Genomic DNA, 23,095 nt, shown 5'->3' with positions numbered 1-23,095 from the left:
GCCAGCTTGAAACTAAGATTAGGGTTTTTTTTTCCAGGGACCTTAGACCTTAGGCCCAAAGTTCTTCAAATTCCTGCAGAAAACCTACATAAGTTTTGTTTTGTTTTTTACTAAATACAGCAGAAAAATATACAGCAACTGATATGTCTGCTGAGCATAATTTAAGGAAAGAATGCTGTCTCACAAAAATTTATATATTTATACAATAAATGATTATATTTGTTTTATGCTTTCTGTGTACCAAGCACACTCTTAATACATACAAATATATATATATTAACTCATTTAATTTTCATTATATCCCTATGATGTAGGTCTTACTATCATCATTATCCCAATTTTACAGATGGAGAAGCTGAAACAAAGGTTAAGCACCTTGCCGTAAGTCATACTCCCTTACAAGTGGGGGAATGAAGAATTTAAACCCATACTGTCATCCACCACCTACACTATGTTACAATGATTTGCTATTAGTACTTTTCCCTATTAATCAGGGAATGAATCCAAGTATCAACATTATTAATAATCCTAGACTAATTCTATTTCTGTAACAACTTACTATAACATTAACTTCTAACATTAGAAAATAAGGAAAGAAAATCCTCTACTTTCATGGTTTTCAACTAATTACTATGAATTAAGGAGCCTCTTGAAAAAGGATCACTAATACATAGATACCATTTGAACTGTCTCTGAAACGAGCAATAAAAATGTAAACAGAAAAAAAAAACTCCAGGGAAACCTGCTCTCACTTAATGCTCGGTGGTCAAAACTGGAGTCCTGAGCTTGGTTTTGGAAATCACAGGATAGGATGGAGGAGAAGATTAGGATGATAGTTTTTAAAATATGTAAGAGAAGTAAAAATCTGTCAGGGGGTCCAAGGCATTGTCCTGTACCAGTCAATGCAGGATCAGTCTGAGATGAGGGGTCATGGATAACAGAGGTCATCTCTCAGTTCGAAGTTGAAAGGGTGAGATAGGATGTTGCAGAGACAATGATTTGCAGACAAAATGATGATATTCTAATGAATACTAGAAAATGGTCATAAGAAAACAGAATAGCATTGGGGTGAGGTAGACCTAGAAAGATTTTGCTCAGGGTAGATATTGACAAGTCTTCTACACTGGGTATAACTGAAAAAGGACACAACTAATCTACTTCACAAAATATCTCTTGTAAAAGAGATTTCACAACTAAGTCCATACTCTTACTATTTCTTAACATATTCATTATGAATTACAATATTTCATATAAATTACATGAAAAAGTTTTCCTGCCATTTAAAAAAAAAAATTCTTGAGGATAAACTGAGAGCATCAGAGCTCAGTCCTGTCACTTGTAAGTCTGCTTCCATAGTCTAACTTGGTGTTTCCAGCTATTCCTAAAATTGAAAGCCCTTGTTTTTAAAGATGGCCAGTTCTAAGCTCCCTATTTCAGGAGTGTGTATTGTTTAGCTTGCCTGGTGTGACCAGGCAGAGCCTGGAACCCAGTGCTGGCACAGACCTCTTTGGAATGAGGCTGAAATATACAGAAAATCCCAGAGGGGCCCACCCAAATCTGAGAAATGTATCCATCCACTTCACATGCATTGAGAGGTCACTACATGCTCATCAAAACTGGTCAGAACTGGCTCCATTACTCAAGTGCCCACTCTTTCCAGGAAACGTTCTCTCATCATCCAAACAATTTCTCCTCCCCACTGTATATGTCCCTATTGTTACACTTAGTAAACTTTTCTCATAAGTAATCACCTGTTTACTTGTCTCCCCTGTCACTGAGTTCTTTGAGGGCTTTTGCCATCTCAGTCAACATTCTATGCTTAGTACTAGCATAAGTAATTGATAAAATTTATTTAATAAATAAAGAACCCAGTTAAAAGAGTTGCCATCCGCTACCAATATATTCTCACTTTTCACCCCCTGGCAATGTGGCTTCACCACTAAAACTGGTCTTACCAAGGTTAGTAATGAACCGATTCTCTCTAAATCCAAAGAAACCTCCTAAGTTCTCACCTAGCTTGACATCTTGGCAAATTTTGATACTGCCAACCACTCACTTCTCAAAATCTCTCATCCTTTCACTTCCATAATGCCCGATTACCTGATTTCCTAGCTACCTCTTCGGCTTTTCCTTCTCCATCTATTTTTCAGGCTCTTCTTAGAAGTCTTCTCCAATAGTTCTCAACCATGGATGAATACTGGAATCACCTGGGTGCCTTTGGAAACCCCTGATGCCCTACTGAGAGTTCTGCACCCAATTTCAATGTGTATATATGTGTGCGAAGTTTTTCCACATCAGCAGCAAGAAATTCTCTGATACCAGGTGGGTGTCCTACAATTCAACTCAATTGTTAACACTATCTCCCTGGAGATACTGTCAGATCCCATGGGTTAAGGGTTCAGTCCTACAAGCTCCTTGACATAGGTCTTAGTGATGATTTTTCAAATCTGACACCAAAAGCAAAAGCAACAAAAGCAAAAATAAATAAGTGAGACTGTAGCAAACTAAAAAGCTTCTGCACAGAAAAGGAAACCATCAACAAAATTAAAAAGGCAACCTATGAATTGGAGAAAATATTTCCAAATTATATCTGATAAGGGGCTAATATCCAAAATATATAAAGAACTGATATAAATAGCAAAACAAGTAAACGATCTGAGTAGTAGACCTGAACAGACATGTTTCCAAAGAAGACATACAGATGGACAAGAGGTATACAAAAAGATGCTCAACATCATTAATCATCAGGAAAATGCAAATCAAAAACACAATGAGCTATCACCTCACATTTATTAGAATGGCTATTATCAAAAAGAAAAGAAATAACAAAGGCTGGCAAGGATGTGGGAAAAAGGATGTGCACTGTTGGTGGGAATGTAGATTGGTACAATCACTATGGAAACAATATGGAGGTTCCTCAAAAAATTGAAACTAGAACTACCATATGATCCAGCAGTCCCACTTCTGGGTATTTATCTGAAGAAAATGAAAATGCTAACTCAAAAAAATATTATGTTCACGTTCAATGCAGCATTATTTACAATAGCCAACACATGGAAACAACCTAAGTGTCCATTGATGGATGAGTGGATGAAGAAACTGTGGTATACATAGGCAACGGAATATTATTCAGCTATAAAAAAGAATATAATCTTGCCATTTGCAACAACATAAATGAACCTCAATGACACTATGCTAAGTGAAATAAGTCAGACAGGGAAAGACAAATATTGTATGGTCTCTTATATGTGGAATTGAAGAAAACAAGCTTATAGATACAGAGAACAGGATGTATGGTTATGGTCGCTAGGCGTTGGGGGTGGGGAGAGAGAAATGGGTGAAGGGAGTCCAAAGATAAAGAGAGAAAAACAAATTCAGTACATTACTGAACTACACCAAAAAACAGCTTACTATTATCTAGTAATGTGTGACTATCTCCTATGGTGTTAGGAAACTTAGGCAACTTTAATAAATTAACACAAAACTTCCTAAATGGGTAACAGAACTTGCAGAAGAAACCTGAAAGGTAAAAATGCCCAGGGAGTATCTGTTCAGCTGATTGTAATAGATGAAAAATAAAAAAAAAAGACTGCTCCCCACCTCCCAGTACAACCTCCACTGCCCCAAACACACACACCCTCACACACTTTAGATACCAATCTCAAGTCCAGATTACCACTGGCTATTGAAGTTTCCAACGATTTTCTCCCTTTGTTTGATTAATTTGCTAGAGTGGGTCACAGAACTCAGAGAAGTTTACTTACTAAATCACTTTTTTTTATAAAAGGGTATAACTCAGGAACAGCCAGATGGAAGAGACGCACAGTGTGAGGCATGGGGAATGTGCGGGGAGCTTCCACGCCCTCTCTAAGAGCACCATTCGTCCTAACCTCCAGGTGTTCACCAACCCTAACCTTTTGGGTTTTTATAGAGGCCTCGTCACACAGGCATGACTGATTGAATCACTGGCCACTGGTAATTGGTTCAACCTCCAGCCCCTCTTCTCTCCCTGGAGGTCAGGGGGATGGGAATGAAAGTTCCAACCCTCTAATCATAAGGTTGGCTCCACCTGGAAACCAGCCTCATCCTCAGGTCCTAAAGTCATCTCATTAACATAACAAAAGACATATTTATCACTCTAGTAATTTAGAAAACTCCAAGGGTTTTAGGAGCTCTATGCCAGAAATGGGGATGAGGACCAAATACACATTCTTATTATAAATCACAGTATCACAATTAGATAGACCCACTTCCAGGGATTTTCTTAGTTTGGGAGGAGGCCACCAGCACTGGTACTCTTAAAGCTCTGCAGGAGAATCTAGGTTGCAGCCAGAGTCAAGCAGAACTGCTCTAGCTGCTTCTCAAACTGTAGGAGTCCGGTGGGATTTCTCCTGGGCCCTATGACCTATTCAGCCTCGAGAGTTCCCAGGTTAAACTCATTAACCTCCACGGCTTTGATTACCAGCTCTACACCAATTACCTTCAATTCTTAAGTGCCCACCAGACCTGTACACCCATCTGATCACTAGACATTTACTTATATATCTCACAGGACATAGCACCAGCATCCATCCAAGAGCCCAGGTCAGAACCTCGGGTAACATCTTTGAAACCTTCTAATCTTTTCTCTCTTTCTCATTTAATAATTACAAAGTCCAGGTCACAGAGACCTGCTCTGCAGAGAAACAGCAGATTTCACCACTGATGAAGCCAAAGGTCAGTGCAGCCACTGTGGACCCTGTGCAGATTTTGCCAGCTTTCGCCCCATAGGTACTTGTGTTCATTGATGCCTGGGACTCCTTTCCCCCCTGCCCCTCAGGAGCCCAGGAACCACACCAGCAGCCATCCCAGGTCTCTGTGGCTTCCCTAGTGTGAAGTCAGCCACTTTAGTCCCACCCTGTACCCGCCAGAGCCCAGTGCTCAGGCCTCTGTGGCTATGCAAGGGCAAGACACCAGCCTAGACCCTGGTGGCTGACAGCACCACCGTGCCCAGGCTTAGGGTTCGCCCCTCCAGCTGTGCATCTATGTGCCACTGGCCTGATGGCTGTCATCAGTTTTCACCGCAGTGCACACACCCAGGGGGCAGTGTGCAGCCCTGGGGGAGAACACAGACAGTCAGGGCCCTGCGGGTTCTTATGCACCTGGATCAGACCCCGCCTGCTGTCACTGCTCAGCACCACCACACCCACCTGTAGCTCACAGCTCCCAACTGTGCCTCTGCTCCCCCCAGCCCAACATCTGCCACCAGCCTCCCCAGCATTGTGCACACCCCCAGGAAGAGGGTCAACCACACAAGAGCGTGCTGACGGCTAGGGCTTCTGCAGCTGCTGGAGAGCCTACAAAGATGTAACAAAGATAATCCCCACCTACCTCTCTAACCTGCCAGCCATTGACACGCCACAGTTCAACTGAATGCATTTTTCTTTCCATCCAAAGATGCCACCCTTTCATAGACCTCAGGGTCTTCGTGCACACTGCTCGCTCTGGCACCTCTTTCCCATAACCTCCTCTCTAAGTCCTGATTTTTTTCAGGTTTCCACTAGAACATCAATTCCTTAGCAAGACATCACCTTAGTCTAACTAGATCTTCTCACCACAGTTTCCTATAATAACCTGACCTATAGACTGTAAACCCCTAGGGGCAAGGGCCATGGTTCTTTTCTACATCCAGGTTCTGGAACTTTCACATCCCTTGATAAATGACTGAATGAATAAATGACCCATATGTACCATGGATTACCGTACCTGGTCCAAGAACTGTTGCCAAAGGGAGATCTTTTACAGTCATTAGAAATATCACTCAGTGGTAAGTACACTTCAGGCAAAAAAGAAAATGCATTTTAGAAAACCTCATTTCCCAAATTAGGTGGAAACTATTCTTTTAGAGATGGAGTTTGGGTAATTGCTAGAAATCAGGAGACTCAATTCTTTTAATATGTTAGTGTATTAATCTGTCTTAATTTTGTGCATAGTTAGCATAACAACCTATGCTCACAGATGATTTTTCAAAATGACCAGTCTGTATCCACATCAGCTTCATAAGCTAAAATTGAAGTATCACAAATGAAAAAGAAAAGGAAAATTATCAAGAACATATCTGAGTTTCAACAATGAGAGGTTTGCCTTTTAATGTTAAGCTAATAATTCCTACAAACGAGGCAGAAGTGAGAGTGAGGTAATCAATAGTTTAATGATACAATGCTAATTAACTCAACCTCTTCCAAATAGGTTATGTACTATGAACCAGGAGGCTGGCTGAGGTAATATAATTTCCAGAAAGAAATCTGAAGGGGAATAATGATGACTAACTTGTGATAAACCATCATTCCTTCCAGTAAGAAAAAGAGGTACAAGCAGGGAGCTTCAAGTTCTAGTAACTCCACAGCACTGGTCTAGGAAAGAAAAGTGAAAATCCTATTCATTTCGTGCATAGACGCTAAGAAAGCCCCTGCTACAGAAGTTATTTTACCCAGGGAAGTTATCTTTCTCTAGAGCAGTCATGTCCAATAGAAACAGAATACAAGCTATGTATGAAATATTTTATAGTAGTCACATTAAAAAGTAAAAATAAGTAAAATTAATCTAATAATATATTAATAATATATTTTCTTTAACCTAATACACCCAAAATATTCTCATTACAATATGAAATCAATATTAATTTTAAAATACTGATTTGAACATGTGATCAGTATCTCCAAAGAGATTTTGTATATACTTATATATATATATATATTTTTTTTTAGTACTAAGTCTTTGAAATCCAGGATGTAATTTGCATTACAGTACCTCTCACTACAAACTAGCCACATTTCAAGTGCTCAATGACCACATGTGGCTGCTGGCTACCATACTGGGCTGTGTAACTGAGTAACTTTAGCTTCTATTACCCAAATAAGTATAAGTGTGCATGTCTGCACGTGCATGTACACATGTGTAATGCTATTAGTGGCAACTCCAAAGTAATGAAAGATTTGGTAAGTCTTTTGAATAACCAAATAAAGACAATATTTTTAGTGTAAGTTCATAGTCATTTATTATGTATTTTATTATGTTCTAATTCTTTGACTATTGGTAATCCATGGATGGACCATGATTAAATGTATTAATGAAGTCATTATTTGTGATGCCTTAATTTAGCAACCATCTGTGATCAAAGTTTCCTTTAAAAAAAAACAAAACAAACAAACAAAAAAAAAACCTCAGCAAGGATGCAAAGTGCCTGAGTGGAACAGCAACTAAACATTATGGCCTCCCCAGACATGGAGCCTTCATGAACAAGTTTGGATTCAGACCCTCCTCACGGGGAGGACCATCTTCCTTTGGTTCAGAGGGAAGCACCAGGGAAGTGAGGGGAGGGACACTTCTTAGGCAGGCAGAGGAGTGGAAGAAGCCTGTTTGCATGCAGGAAGAAAAGCACCTCTCCCACAGTCAATTCACTTCACTAACAGGGGTACCTTACTCTCAACACTTTATACTCTGCTGAACATTCTAGATAAATGGGCATTTGCTGTTCACTTTCAGTTATCACTACAGTGAATATTCCACAGTATGGGGAACATTATCCATGGTGGGGGAGGGGGAATAGAGGGGCTGGAGGGAGGGAGGAGGGGCATTCATCTCCTCTTTTGCGGGAAGGAGTCTATCTGAATCAAACTTTGATCTGAAATTCTAACTGAGACCTAAAGACTAGCCCATGTGGAGAGCACTTTGAATTGTGTAGGAGATGGGCACCGTTTTAAGATCTTTCAACTTCATCTCCTTGCTAGCAAGTGAAGCCCTGAATGGAAGAAAACATGGCAATCATAGATCAATCTTTAGTTATTATAAGACTTTTTGGTTGGGCCAATAAAAAACATTTTCACTGTGTTTCCACTGTTACCTTTTCACTTGTACCTTTAACTTTCTGTTTCATCTATTAATTGTCCACATATATAACTTCAACCTGCCTATAACAGATAACATGCAGACATAGACTTAAGTGGAAAATATATATTAAAAAGTAAACTAATATTTTTGAATGTCAGTTATATGCCAGGTACTGAGCTACATACATTATAGTCACCCACATTTGAGACAGGACAACTGAAGCTATGTTACATAGATGATTATGTGTGTGTATATATATATCTTTCCCTGAAAATTCTTCATGAAGAATATTACATAGTCCACCAATCTGAGAATCCTTCACTGTCTTTAGTTACTGATTTACTGCTTTCAGTGTTTCCTTTCTAGACATTATCCTCAATCCCCTATTTTAAAGCTTCAAGTTACTGCTGAGTTTGTTCTAGAAACATACAATTTCTTTACATGAGAAAGAGATGGTATACTGCTTAAAATGCTATATAAGAAGTAACTCCAGTCAACTCTTTTGCAAAAGCTCAAAGCCATTACTACAGCCATTAGTGCTGCAATCAGTTGACTGACTAGAAATCTTGTCTTCCTTTTTGCCTTTCATCTCACTGGGTAAATGTCTTTTTTTATTGATCAAGAATTTGAAAGTTAAAAACAGCTCTTTGGCTTGTCATTTCTAATTAATTTTTTTAGCCACCAATGGTTGATGGCAATTACACTTTCACTTTGCTATTAATTTATTTATCTATCCAACATAATTTCATTTAATTCATGTTTGCTGCCCATCTACCACGTGGATATTTCTCTGAGGATATTTCTGTAATCAATCCCTATGCTCCACATGCCCAAAGAATTCAGGTCTTCTTTCCATTTTGACAAGCATTATTATCTTCAGTTTTATATACTATTATGACAGGATCTTTCCAGTTAAATACAGACATCTGGAAATAGACTCAGTGCCCTTCTAGACAGGAAGTAAGTGCTAAATACCAGTAGTTATTATGTCACAAATCAGGAAACTATGACAGGACAACAAAAATAAAAAATTTCCCTCCTGAGACCTTGTCAAGATCCTCTGGCAGATCAAGGTTGTCTGTTCCACTCCCTAATTCTTCATCCCACATCTCTCTCATGCAATGAAAAATATGCTGTGCAGAATTATTCCAAATGGATAGGTCTGTGAATGTGTTATGCTTTCCAAGTCTGTCTTTTTGGATGGAAGATGTTTAATGAGAGGCTGGGGCTTATTCTACACACTGCAGACAACTCCTAGGCTCTTATGGAGGCTCTCTGAGTTAAAAATAAAATTCTGTTATGTGTATATACTAATTTGAATTCATTCTCAGTGAAGGGAAGCACCTTCCCAGTTTGAGAAAAAGCAAAGACTACTACAAAAAAAAAAACCCCAAAAAACAAATTAGAGGATGTTAAAGATGCAGTAACTAGCTTATCCCAAAAGTCTATTGATAGGAAAGATAAATGGGAAAAATTCACAAATAACTCACCAGCTCAGCAGACAACATATTGGACTCTTCATTGAGGCTATTTTATTTGCCTTGAAGATGCATACATGGAAGGAAAGGGCTTGGACTTTGGACCCCCATCTTCCACTCACTAGCTGAGTAACTTCAGAAAAAGTCCTTGCAACTCTCTGAGTCACAGAGTTCTCACATATGAAGCCAGAACAGTGCCCACCATGACCCAGTGCTGCTTTGCGGGAAATAAACAACATATATAGCAGTTCCTAACAGTGTCTGGAACAAGATAGGGTCTGAATTAATATTAGTTCCCCTTTCTTCCCCCATGTGTCTGTGCAAAGCAAATTTGCTTTTGGCTTTGAAACATGAACTTTCTCCCCTCCCACACAAGAACACATTTTTTCAAGTATCACAAAATTAAGATGAGACATTAAGAAATGACTTCAAATAAAGGTATCCACTTAACATCGGAGTTTTTGGAGAGAAAATTTAATATCTCTACATTAAGCCCCATTTTAATTATATTAACAATGAAGATGCCAATTTTTCCTTGTGCTCTTCTTTCACATTTCATATTCTAAGTAAAACGATATCCTTTTCTTTCTTAGAAAGCCCTTAGGCTATATGACAGGGTATGGGATCAATTCCAATTGCTATTCCTGATCTGCCCCTTAGCCTGTTCCTTAACAAGGCTGATAGGTCAAAGATGGAAATAAAATTCTCCAGTCTTGCCTTAGCTGGATCCTGTCCTGAATGTGCTGAGAGACTTTAAAATGTGTTTTACACTTGGAGGGGAGGTGAGTGGGAGGAGAGGTGAAGAGAAGGTTTTCTAAGAAACTTTGCTCCATATAGTTTTGACAGAGTACTGCAATCATGGTCGACCGTAAGCAAAAGGGAGAAAAATACTGACAGAAAGAAGGAGACCGCTTTTATGTTAAGGGACGATGATGTGGAGTTACGAGTGAAAACCATTTGCTTTAAACTAGAAGTAAAAGGCAACATGAATTTTTCCAGGACGTGTGCTACTGTAGGATCCACAAGCGTGTGTGGAGTCACTAGCTCCTGGTCCCAGACCCAACTCACCCAGCTGGAGCTGTTCGCACGTCTGCTCTGGATTCCCTCCGATCTTGCATCTGTAAATCGCGCCAGGATTGACCACCGAAGCGTTGGCGAGCCAGTTGGCCGTGGGCGCCCCGACTACAAGCCTGAAGCGAGAAATGTGCACGTGCGCGCAGACGTGAGCTGTGCTACCCACTGAACTCCGGGTCCCCGCAGACGTGCAGCTGCCAGCGCAGCTGCTCCCCACCCCGCCTCCTCCGCCCACCACCCCGCGCACCCAACACGCCACCCCAAACTCCACGGCCCGGTGCCAGAACGCACCCCAGTGCTGCCACCCTCAAGATAAGTTAAGTTTCCCGAGCACACCCTTAGCGAGCTGGCTGTCGCAGCGTTCCCCCCCTGCCTCCTCCAGAGGAAGGAAAGTTTGAACCCGGCAGGGAATCCCTGAGGCACCTTTTGCTCGCCTGTCTGAAATGCCGAGGGCGCCCGAGCCAGACCCCACTCACCATCGGTTTGCCCCGTGGCTGTGCAGCACCACCGAGTAGCCAAATAGAGTGTTGGGGGGACCCTTGTAGAGTAGCGCGTTCTCTGTGTCCACGTTGTAGGGGCGCCCAGTCCGGACTCCCAAGCACAACAGTAGCATCACCGCCTCCAGGACGGCAGCTCCTCGGGTACCCGGCCCGCGCCTCGACTGCTCAGCCATGCGCTCTCGGAGGGGAACATTCAAGACCAAACGGCCACCGTCCGTCCCAGAGTTGCTCGGGATGCGACGGTCGGTCAAAGGGAAGAGCGCCCCAAGAGAAGAGGCTTAGCTTGTCCGGCGCTGGCTGGCGGGCAGGCGGGAGGGAAGGAGGGAGGGAGCAACAGAGGAAGGGAGGGGAAGTGGGGCCGCGGCGGGCGGAGCGATCAGAAGTAGTAGGGGATGCTGCGCGCCCGCCGGACGCACGCCCAGTTTGCAGCCGCGAGGTGCGGTGCTCCTGAGGTCCTGGGCTGCGGGCCGCTGGGTGGGGTTCCGGGCGTGGTGCGGAGGCGCAGGGCCCGGCTCCGTCTCCCCGGGCACGTGGCTGTAGGGGGCGCTAGGGGACCTTGGCTGAGCAGGGCGCGCGTCCGGGCTGGGGTCTCCTAGCCCCGGAGGAGCTTGGGACGTCTCCGGGCTGCCGGGGCTTTACAAGAGTGGAGCAGGAAGGGGTCCGGGTTTCGCCTTTCAACCGTGCCTGGGTCCTAGAAGCGTGGCGGCGTGTCCTCAACCCAATCCGCGCGCGCCCCACTATGAGCGCAGAGGCTCCCGGCCTGCCCGGCATGACCTAAAGGCTGGCCAAACCCGGACACCGGGAGGGACCGCGGGGGGAACCGTCCTGATCCTTCGTTGATTAAAAGCGCTGTATCTGATTCTGGGGGCATAAGCAACCACTACAGAAGTTAACCAGGGAGTCACAAATTACAGAAACAGAAAGCACTCCCTGAAGGCGCCTGAGAAACGTTTTGGTGACAAAGATATTAGGACATTGACTTTAAGACTCAGAGCCCTGTACCCTTCTATGCCCACTTCCTTCCTCCGCACACTTCCTCTCTAGTCCGGGCTGCTTGCTTGAGGAGCAGTGGCTCAGTCTGAACAGCAGGCAGGAGCGGGCGGTTCAGGCGGCTGCTGAGCCCCCAGAGCGAAGCCGGGCTGAGGAAGCTCTGTGACTTGCCTCACTTCAACGGATTCCTCCTTCCGGGTCTCGAGGCGCCCGCGCTCTCCACGCATCCACTCAGTTGCTACCGGATACACCTGCCATCATGGCTGTAGACCCAGTTGAGGTCAAGAGACAGACACCATAATGAACCTCTGAAAATGCTCCGGGAACCCACAGCCCAGCACACCTGAACTGGGTTGAAGTCTCATCCTAATTAATCCAGGTGTGCCTCAGGTTTCTTTCTAGAACAACCCAGAGACAGCCATGGGTGATTAGGCGGGTATCTGCAGGAGGTGCGGGTCCAGCTATTAATTATTACTATATGAAAAAACAAAAGAAAGAAAAAGTATTCATCAAATAGTGTGTACATGTGTGCATTAAAACCATACCCAAAGGATACATCTAAAGTTGTAAAAGCGGACACATAATTAAAATACATGTTAATTTCTTCAGCATATTCACCGAGCAGGCACCTGGCTAGGGATGCCATGGTGAGTAAGGCAGGATAAGCCTTCAGGAAAAATTTCAGCTAAGTGGTAGACAGACAAACTTTTACAAACTAGAGAATGTTCTGAATGCTTTAGGGACACTTAAAGAGTTGACAAGGAGGGTGGAGTTAGGCTAAGCAGTTTGAGAGGAGGGATGCGGGCCAGGGTCAGCAGGGCGAGGCAGAAACCGGAAGGGGAAGAGATGGCCTTGGCTGGAGCAGTTAGCTGCCCACACACAGGAGAGTAGGATATGAGGCTGACTAGGGAAGCAGGGACCCAGTGTGAACCTCCTAAGCCAGGCTAGGAATTTTTAACTCTACGCGGGGGCTAAGAGGAGGCTATCGGAGGCTTGTCATGGTCAGCTGTGGGCTTCAGAAGTGTTAAGAAAAAACTGAAGACAGAAGACCTAAGTTTGCAGGGAACCTGCAGAAATCAGTAGTGAGATGATGGTGGCCTGAACCTGGAAGAAGCAGGAGGGATAGAGGGAAAAACAGATTCAAGAGCTATCTGAGAGACAGAACCCAACGGACCTTGGTGAGAGTACTGGTAAATATAAATGTGCAGCTGAGATGAAGGAGTCAGGGTGATGTCCGAGTTTCAAGTCTGGGATCTGGGAATACGTTGTAGATTCACAGAGAAACCCATAGGAGGAATGAGGTTATGCCTGTGTACATATGTGTAGACGGAGGGCACCGATGAACTCAGATTTAGACAGCTGGAGTCTGAGGTGTTTGTAGAATGTTAGGATACCATAGCCAAGCCCAATTAAATTATTTTTACTCTTTGGTCAAGAGACAAAACAAGAGGAATAGTCATCCTCTCTTACTATTTTCAACAAAGTAAAAGGCAAATAATGGTGAGTGATAAATCTTGTAAACATGGAATGAAACGGCTTCCAGAAAAGTAGCTGTCAGAGCCCTGGTGAATGGTCCTGCTCTAGTTTTCCACTCAGGGCGTATTTCTTCCTGGGTAGGTCTACATCCTACAACTGGCTCACACTGTCATTATTCTGATGTAAGCAATCCCCCTAGTTTGCAGCCACAAAATTTCCAGTGGAGTCCTGGGAAGCAGGCATATTAAAGGTCCCTGATCTGAACAACTACCTCTTTCTTTCCCTGCTTTCACAAAACATTATACAATGAAATCCACTCAACATAATTCTTTCACAGCATAATTAAGATGAGTAGCGAGCAGCAGAGCGCTTGATGGGGCAGGACCCAACTTCTCTGATGGTGGTTATGGTTATGGTCATGATTTCACTACGTTTTCAGCAACAGCCACCCTTTATGATCTCATGCGCTATGTTAGCCCTGAGTTTCCTTCCTCCCAGGTTTAGAGAACAGTTCACTTTCCCTAAGTCAGGAGGAATAAAGGGTGTTTCACTTGCTATGAGAGAGCCTGAAGATACTGCTCTCTCTCTAATCAATGCTTTTGCAGGCAAGTGTGAGCATCAGGTGGGGGGTGGGGAGAAGAGACGGATGGTTTTAAATGACTTGTGCCTATTGCGCTCCCTCAACTGAACTGAAATTTTCAATCATTCAGTTAATATGTCATTTGATTAATCTGTTTCAAGTGCCCACTGTATGCTAGGACCTGCAAATATGAGTAAAAGACAAAACACAGGTGATTTCTCTCGTTTGTAAAAAGTCCTCCCCAGTTGAGAGGATTCTAATGTGGGCTCACCCAATTTCTCAGCTGTTATCAAGAGTGAGCATTTCTCCTTCTTGAAAGCCTCTCTTCTCATGATACTAACTTGTCTGAGCTCTTCCCTCCTCTCCATCTGGCCATTCTGAGTTTCCTTTGCTGGCTTCTTTCCCTCCATTAAGAGTGTCGGAAAGCCCTGGGGCTCCATTCTGAGCCCTCTTTCCTTCTTTTTTCTTTCTGCTACTTCAAGAGCTCTAACCCATTTCCTGGATCTTTAAATACCAGCTAAATAATACCACTAAATACCACTATGAGTCTCCAGCCTGGACTGCTCTTCTCAGCTCCTGGTTCATGTTTTACTGCCTACCTTCTCTCTCTACTTGGATGTGTCCTGGGTCTCGTGTACATAACACATATAACACTGAGTTCTTGCTCCCAGGCCCATATCTAAACTATTCCTACATTCAGTCTCTTTCTTTCCCCAAAACAGCATTCCTTCTGTCCAGCTGTTCAGACTAGAAATTTGGAAAAGAATTCTTGAGTCCTCTCTCTCTCGCTCTAGTCCCCAGATCCTTTTTCCCTCTATTTAAAATTTTGTTTATTTTTGCATTTATTTTTTAATTGAAGTATAGTTAATTTACAATGCTGTGTTAGTTTCGGGTGTACAGCAAAGTAATTCATATATATATGTGTGTGTGTATATATATACATACACAAACATGCACACTTACATATATATATGTATATACTCATGCACATATACACATTTTTTTCCATATTCTTTTCCATTATTCTATTCCCCACATCTAATCCACCTTTAAGTTCTATTAATTTGACCTTCAGGATATATCAAACTCATCTGTTCATGAGCTTCCTCTACCCTGCTACTAACTTCTTCCAAGCATGGTAATCTCACCTGGGCTGTTCAGTAATCTGAGAACTGGTCTCCCTATTTGTCCCTGCCCCACACTATCAATTTTCTACATAGAAGCTAAAGGGAATTTAAAAAATTCTCCAACTGTACATGCGACTCCCTTGCTGCAACCCTTTAAATGGTCCCCCATGCTCTTCTGGTTCAAACCACACTTAACATGGCCAACAAGGACCCTGTGATCTGGCCTCTGACTATTTTGCCAGCTCACCATTGGCCACTTCCCCCAGGATCACTTTGCTTTACCACATTGGCCGTCCTTAATGTCCTTAAGTGCATCAAGGTTTTTTCACCTTCGGGGCCTTTGCCCATCTTGTTCCCTCTGCCTGGACACACAACCTCTGACTTCCCACGATTCCTCTCTTTCTTCAGTCTCAGCTGAAAGGACTCCTCCTCACAGACGACTTTCCTGCCTGTTCACTTAAAACAGGTCACCATATTGCAGACCATCCTGTTCATTCTCTTAAGAGTTCTTTAATTTATAATCACATACATATTTACCTCTTCATTTTGTCTTCTTCTCGAGATACAAGAGAACACAAATGTTGTGCTGTTACTGTTGCTTAGCACCCTCTATCCAGAACCTGATATGCTGCGTAATGCACAGCAGGTGCACAGTAAGTTTTTTTTTAATTGAAGTGTAGTCAGTTTACAACGTTGTGTTAGTTTCTAGCGTACAGCACAGTGATTCAGTTACACATATATGTATGTTCCTTTTCATATTCTTTTTCATTATAGGCTATTACAAGCTATAGAATATAGTTTCCTGTGCTATACAGTAGGACTCTGTTTATCTATTTTATATATAGTGGTTAGTATCTGCAAATCCCCAACTCCCAATTTGTCCCTCTCTTCCCCCACTGGTAACCATGAGTTTGTTTTCTATGTCTGTGAGTCTGTTTCTATTTTGTAAATAAGTTCATTTGTGGTTTTTTTTTTTTTTTTTGGTTCCACATATACATGGTATCACATGGTATTTTTCTTTCTTTCTCTTTCTGGCTTACTTCACTTAGAATGAGATTCTCCAGGTCCATACATGTTGCTACAAATGGCATTATTTTATTCTTTTTTATGACTGTGTAGTATTCCATTTTACACACACACACACACACACACACACACACACACACACACACACACACACACACTACAATCTCTTTATCCAGTCATCTGTTGATAGACACTTAGGTTGCTTCCATATCTTGACTGTTATAAATAGTGCTTCTATCAACACTGGGTGCATGTATCTTTTTGAATTAGAGTTTCCTCCAGATATATGCCCCGGGAGTGGATGGCTGGATCATATGGTAAGTCTATTTTTAGTTTTTTAAGGAATCTCCATACTGTTTTCCATAATGGCTGCACCAAATTACATTCCCACCAAACGGTGTAGGAGGATTCCCTTTTCTCCACACCCTCTCCAGCATTTCAAATAAATATTTTTTAAATGGCCCTCACATAATTTGACTTTTTACATCATTAATGTCATAAACTGAGAGAAATCTGGATATTTATAAGTTTATGTTTTATTATCTTCAAAACAATGTGTTTTAGGTCCTTTGGCAGATTCAAAGATGTGCTATAAAACGTAAGTCCTACTCTCAAACAGTTTATAATTTACAAGGAGAGATGTGATATACTTTAGAGAAACAGGGAATATAGTCAAATGTGAATGTCATATACCTTGGGGAGAGGAGGGACAGTGGTTGCTGACATATGGTGAGGCAGATAGGACAGTTTGGGACCTAAGTTTGGGTAGAGTATAGGGCAGGAAAAATGAAAGAACTGATATGACACACCAAGAAAAAACTGACATGAATTGTCAGGTACAGGTAATCAGAAGTGAAATATAGCTGGCATTTTCGGCTGGAAAACTGTAGTATCATAAAAAAAGAGAACCAAAAGCAACCAGAAAAAAGAGGGGGAATAGGGAGGGAAAGGAGAATGTGTTTGGATAATGCTGGCTGGGTTCTAGAGGTGACTGAGATGTTGGTGGAACATTCATAAGATTGTCTCACAAGTAGTTAAAAAAATTTTTTTAAATCCTTTTCTTTAATAGATATTTTTAAATAACTAAAGTAAAGCATATAACATGCAAAACAATTAGTGATGCATAAAGAAAATGTCTGTGATCTCTTCCTGCCTCCTTCTAAGCCAACTTTCTGAGGCACTCCCTTCCCCTCAATAAACTGACTGTTCCCAAGTGCTTGTCTCGAGGTCTGCTCTTGGGGGATCCAAACTAAAACAACAGGAGATTGTTTTTTTTCACAGTAATAAAAGTTCCCAACACGAACAAAATCCTCTTTCGTCCTGATATGTAATATTAGGTCAAATTTCCTGATGCTTGAATATAAATATCAATGACTAGGTTGCTTAAAAAAAAAAAAAACCACATGAAGTAATGCTTGTCCTCATTATAAGAGTTCTGAAAAGTGTTGAGAAACTGTGTGAAACATGCCTCAGAATTCCCACCCCCGGAAAATCGGGAGACATTTATCCAAGGACTCATCCTCTACCAGTAGAGGCTTACAAATTGCACCTGTTTCCAGGCAAGCATGTTCCCAGGTGCCAGAGGAGTCCTTAAGGGGAGATGAGGGACACTGGCACTGGAGCAGGGATGTTGCCAACCTGCAGAAATCGTCTACAGAGGCTGAGAGCTCAGCTAGCCCAAGGGGCCAGGCATCAACAGGGTTGGCCACAACTGCTAATCAAAACCTTACACAGTTTGTCAGTGTTACTCAAATTTGGTTTTTAATCTCTTAGTTAAGTTTCCTCTGGTTGGCTGGGGAAAAGGAGTGAATGTAGATAAAGCACTTTAATGCAGCATTTAGCACATAATACTAAATAAATAGTAGCCCTTTCTCCTTCATCCTTTTTGTCTATCATTATCATCATCATCAACAATGTAATTTGTATAGGAATAAACTACCTACAGAAATAAACTATGGATAGAAATCTGAGCTCAGTGCCAATGACTCATGTGGAAGGTTGTCTAAGTTAATAAGAGGCACCTTCTGTCTCTATTTGCTTCTATTTATTTTTTCAGTCATTCAACAAATATTTATTGAACACCTATTATGTGTAATTGAGAGATGCTATGCATAACATGGCAAACAGATTTGGGATCCTTATCCTCTTGATACTTTTATTCCCTGTCACTTTTCAGTAAATTGACATAAGCAGATGATTGGGGCGGGTGGTAATTGCATTTATTTATATATTTATTTTTAGAGAAGGTACTGGAGATTGAACCCAGGACCTTGTGAATGCTAAGCATGCACTTTACCACTGAGCTATATCCTCCCCCAAACAGATGATTTTTTTTTCTATAGCTGTGAATATTTCGTTTCTCTCTCAAAGACTCCTACTAGCTCCTCCCTCAGCTCAACCCAACTAAATTATAATTTCTTGCCTGAGGCTTAATACCCTCCATGCTTGGCCTCTAACTTTCTTTTAGCCCATCCCAAACAGAGCCTATTTTTCTTCCCTCTGGAAATGTTCCCTTTAGTTTGGGAAATTAACAGATCAAGAAATAAGTCCTTAAGCCAGTACTCACCAAATACCATACAAAATGGGACCTAATGAGAAATTCAACAGGTAAGTTTCTTCTGGGTGGGGTGATTGAGACAATTTTTCTGGAGTAGAAGTACAATTTTTAGAAATTTCACTTTTTACCAGTCTTTTTACAACTCCTGAAACTACTGATGCTTTACAACTTCTTAAACTAAGTCTATTTCATGCTTCAATTCAGAAGAAGAAACAATTGCTTCTCTTGTTACAATGTAAAAAGGACCTGGCATAAAACCATTCTCCCCTTAGAACACATAGTTATTATGTGACAACATTCTATCTCATAAGTAATCTGATCTGGAAGATTGGATTTGTGCACTGGAATGATTTTACAACTGGTCCATCCAAGATCTTAAAGGTTCACAAGACACAGATAGTTTACAGCATCACTCTCTTGTATTATCAGAGGTTAGAGTCCACATAAAAGTACTACAAAACAGTGTCGTATCTGAAGCCTCTCATACGCATGAGCTCATCTTGAAAAGGTAAGTTCCTAGGCATTTTGGAAAGGGACATGGTAGATAAACAGTGTAAAACTGGTTAATCACGGGTAAAGTTTTATCACACAACAAATATTTATGTACATATGTCCCCAAGCACTTTGCAGACACAAAAGAAAGATGTGCTCTGATTCTTGAATATCTGGCAATCCAATGAGACAGACAAAACATACAAACTGCAAACCAGAAAACAATTTAAAAGCAACTTACAAAATATGTTGTGATCATAGCACAAATTATATAATGTAATAGCAATGCTTTCAGAGTAGCAAAATGTTCTGTTTGGGAGACTAAAGGAAATAAACTCAATTTAATCTTACATTTATCTAACTTTATTTTCTTTTGTTTTCTTTCTTTCTTTTTTTAAATCAGAGCAAACTGGGGAACACAGAGATCAGGCTTTGTAGACTAGATAAAAGAGGTATGAGAACTTCAGAAACCAAAATATCATCTGTAAACAGGAGGAATGTAAACAATGGAAAGAGGCTACACCACCTTGCAAGGACAGTAGTGTGAAATAAGAGAAATAATTTAATGCATGAAAGTTTCCTAAATTGTTTAACATCTCAAAGAAACTTTAGGAAAATAATTCTAATTTAGATTAGTAAAATATAATAAATAATACTACAAATACAAAAATAATTTCAGCTCTGTCTCACATCTATGCATTGGAAGGCCAGCAGACAGCTTGGCTATTCTATTTTCGGTGCACACTGAAAAGCTTTGTTTATAACAGTTGCACAGTATATTGACCCAGTAAAGTAAATTTCCTCTGTTTACAGAAACTTGAAAAACTATTTTGGTTTTAAAACCACATGCTGTTCATAAGGAACTCATTAGAATTGTGGATAAAAGTGAAAAAAAATCAACCTCAGACCCATCTTTTGTATTACTGTCCAAAAGGATGGTTATACTAATTCAATACAATAATTATATACACCTTTTTAGGTGGATTATAGAGCCACTTATTACTCTTTTCATTGCTTCACATAAAAATCAGTAGGCTTTTTAAAAACCAGTTTTAGAAACCATACAGGGTTTTAGGAGACATGAAATGTAATAATGCACTTGCCCTTATATATATATGTATTTTTTTTTACAGCTTTTTTGTAATGGAAGCGTTTGATTTGATTGTCACTGAAGTTATTTCATTCCCCAAATGCTATTGTTTTAAGTTACCATACACAACCAGAGAATCTCGTTCTTTCAGAGCCTGCAATAGGAATCAGAAAACCACACATAGACAGATAGGCAGGTGAAGGTCATTCAATTCAGTTGATAACTCTATTCAAGGAGGCGAGATGATGCAAATACAAGGAGAAAAACAGGAATCTTGAATAAATGTCAACATCCACTTGTTTATATGCCAGTATCTATAACTGGCTATCTGTCATTTATTGTATCATATGCTGCCTTAGTTAAGTATATGCAGAACAGAAACTTTTAACTTTTCTTTCCAGAGATGTGGGATAACACTCTTTTCTAGTTGTGATACTATGATATAAGACAGATTTTTTGGTCTTCATCTCCAACTCCCAGCCAGAGCTCCTAAGCCCTTGTAATCTCCTAAGTGATAAAGGTTGAAAAGAGCATTTTTGTTATAATATTTGGCTTTTGTCCCAGTTTCTAAAATAGGTCTGGAGGGACAGAGCTGACTTTTGGAAAGGCCCTGAGAATGGGCGGACTGGTTGCCAAGGGAACCAACCATGTGATTAGAGGGTTGGAACATTCAGTCCCATCCCCCAACCTCTAAGGAGAGAGGAGGGGAGCTAGAAACTGAGTTCAAACACCAATGGCCAGTGATTTAATCAACTATGCCTAAATAATGAAACCTCCACCAAATTCTAAATGATGGGAGTGGAGAGCTTCTGGCTTGGTGAAGCTTCAAGGTGCTGGGAGGGTGGTGAGCCCAGAGAGGGTGTGGAAGCTCTGCAATCTCCCTGCCCCCATCCCTTGCCCTATGCATCTCTTCCATCTGGCTACTCCTGAGCTGTATCCTTTATAATAAACCAGTAAACATAAGTAATGGTGGCCATTTGAACAAACTGCTGAACCTGAGGAGGGGTCATGGGAACCCCCAATTTTTTTAGTTGCTCAGAAGTACTGGGGGCCTCAACTATGACCGGCATCTTTTTTTTGTGGGACTGAGCCCTTAACCTGTGGGGTCTGTTTATTCTGGGTAGTGTCAGAATTGAATTAAGTCACAGGACACCCAGCTGGTGTCTACGGAGAACAGGAGAACTACTTGGTAAGAAACCCACACATCTGGTGTCAGAAGAGATTATCATAGAGAAAAGAAACAGGTTTTTCCTCTACTATTGTTTCAGTTCTGCAGTCCTCAGGATTCATTTCCCTTTGTTCTATATGTGGCCTTCTGATAAATGACCATAAAGTAAATCACACTTCTATGGATCTTTATAAATTAAAAAGTACATTTTCCAAAATGCACTAAAGTAGATGTGAAGTAATTACCAATAAAGCTTGAGACCCCAGGGTGCCCTGTATGATGCAAAAGGAAATAATACAAAATGCAACATAGTAGCCATGACTACATTTTTTTAATTAAAAAAAAAAAAACCCAAAAAACAAACCCCATGGGGACATGATTTTTCATCAGAGATTTAATCTGAAATTTATTCTTCTCATCCATAAATGAACAAGATCAGGACTGCAAAATTCAGAGACAAAATGTCAAAAGACATCTAGACAGATCTCAGGGCCAGGGAGAAGCGCAGAGACAGAACATTCCTGGAGCAGCACAGACCTGATTAAAATGATTCTGCAGTGTGACTGGAGAACACTGGACCCTCTATTAATAAAGACTGAGCTTTGAGTGAGAACTAACAAGCCTCTGCATTTAGGATTAACTGTCTTAATAAAAGGAAGTGCCACCCCAGGTCCCACTAATGTGATACAAGTACAAACTGGGGCATGGAGGAAAAGGATGTACAGGAACCAGGTCAAGAGAATAGATAAGAAACAGCATTGACCATGCTAGCAACAATTTTCTTGGCCACAACTAGGTAAAGATTATTACTGATACTTGAGGGAGGGGAGATTGAGAATTAATATCCAAAGTCTAAACTAGCTGATTTTTTAAAGTTAGTAGTATTGTAAACTACATGTAGCTCACATTCCTCTGTGAGTTTAGTCAACCCTAGTTGATGTTTTATTACTAGGGCAAAGTACTGAGATACCAGTTTTTTTAATGTATTTTTTTATTGAATTATAGTTGATGTACAATATGTTATAGCTGTATAAATATAGTGATTCACAATTTTTAAAGGTTATACTTCATTTATAATTATTATAAAATACTGACTATATTTCCTGTGTATAAGCTATATGCTTGTAGTTTATTTTATCTCCAATAGTCTGAGATTATTTCTAAAGCATCTCAATTAAAAATTGTAGTCAATACTCTGCTACCTAGAATGCTTACAGATTAGGTAGGCGGTAATGCTGTCTTACCAAGGCTTATTCTTCGCTACTTAAGTACACTTTATGTTACAGGTTTACATACTCTAACTTTATTGATCTTTAGGAAAAAATACTGTTAGGTAGAGTGACTTACTTGACTTTAGAGATGAGGCAATGGCTTCCAAAGTGTTAAGTTGCCTCCTCAAGGTGAACCACTACATTACTGACCCTTTCACATTCCCTTACAAGGAGACTGGATTGGCTTATCTAGAAAGACAGCCACCAGAATGGGTGTCAGGGCTTGGGTCTCTGGGAACCGAATTGAGCAAAAATAGAAAGACCTTCTTAAAGTTTGAGTTCGAGAAATCAAAATTAATCCATTCAACCAAAGAACAGAAGTGGGGGAAAAGGAAAGCAAAGCTAAGGTTCAGGAAACAGGCAGAAACTGACAAAACAGGAGTGGGTCCAAATGGTC

At 41.0% G+C, this 23,095-nt stretch overlaps 1 protein-coding gene across 3 annotated transcripts in view; it reads right to left on the bottom strand.

Annotated features, from left to right (window-relative positions):
• The window catches only part of ITGA4 (integrin subunit alpha 4), a 113,309-nt gene that overhangs the window by 62,972 nt on the left and 27,242 nt on the right, over positions 1–23,095 (bottom strand). For 2 of the 3 annotated variants that reach the window (XR_004319971.1, XM_006183035.3), the window contains exons 2-3: positions 10,898–12,385; positions 10,416–10,537 (exon numbers count right to left, since the gene is read on the bottom strand). Coding sequence is in view for 1 of the 3 variants with exons in the window: in XM_006183035.3 (XP_006183097.1) it covers positions 10,416–10,537; positions 10,898–11,094 (319 nt within the window). In the remaining 2 variants the exon portion in view is untranslated. Of the gene's footprint in view, positions 1–10,415; positions 10,538–10,897; positions 12,386–23,095 lie in introns of those variants that run through there. The other variant, XM_032479862.1, reaches the window with a different exon arrangement.

Source organism: Camelus ferus, chromosome 5, assembly GCF_009834535.1.
Source record: "Camelus ferus isolate YT-003-E chromosome 5, BCGSAC_Cfer_1.0, whole genome shotgun sequence".
Lineage (NCBI taxonomy): Eukaryota > Metazoa > Chordata > Mammalia > Artiodactyla > Camelidae > Camelus > Camelus ferus.
The sequence above is the reverse complement of the archived record's forward strand: the minus strand, read 5'-3'. Positions and strand labels throughout refer to the sequence as shown.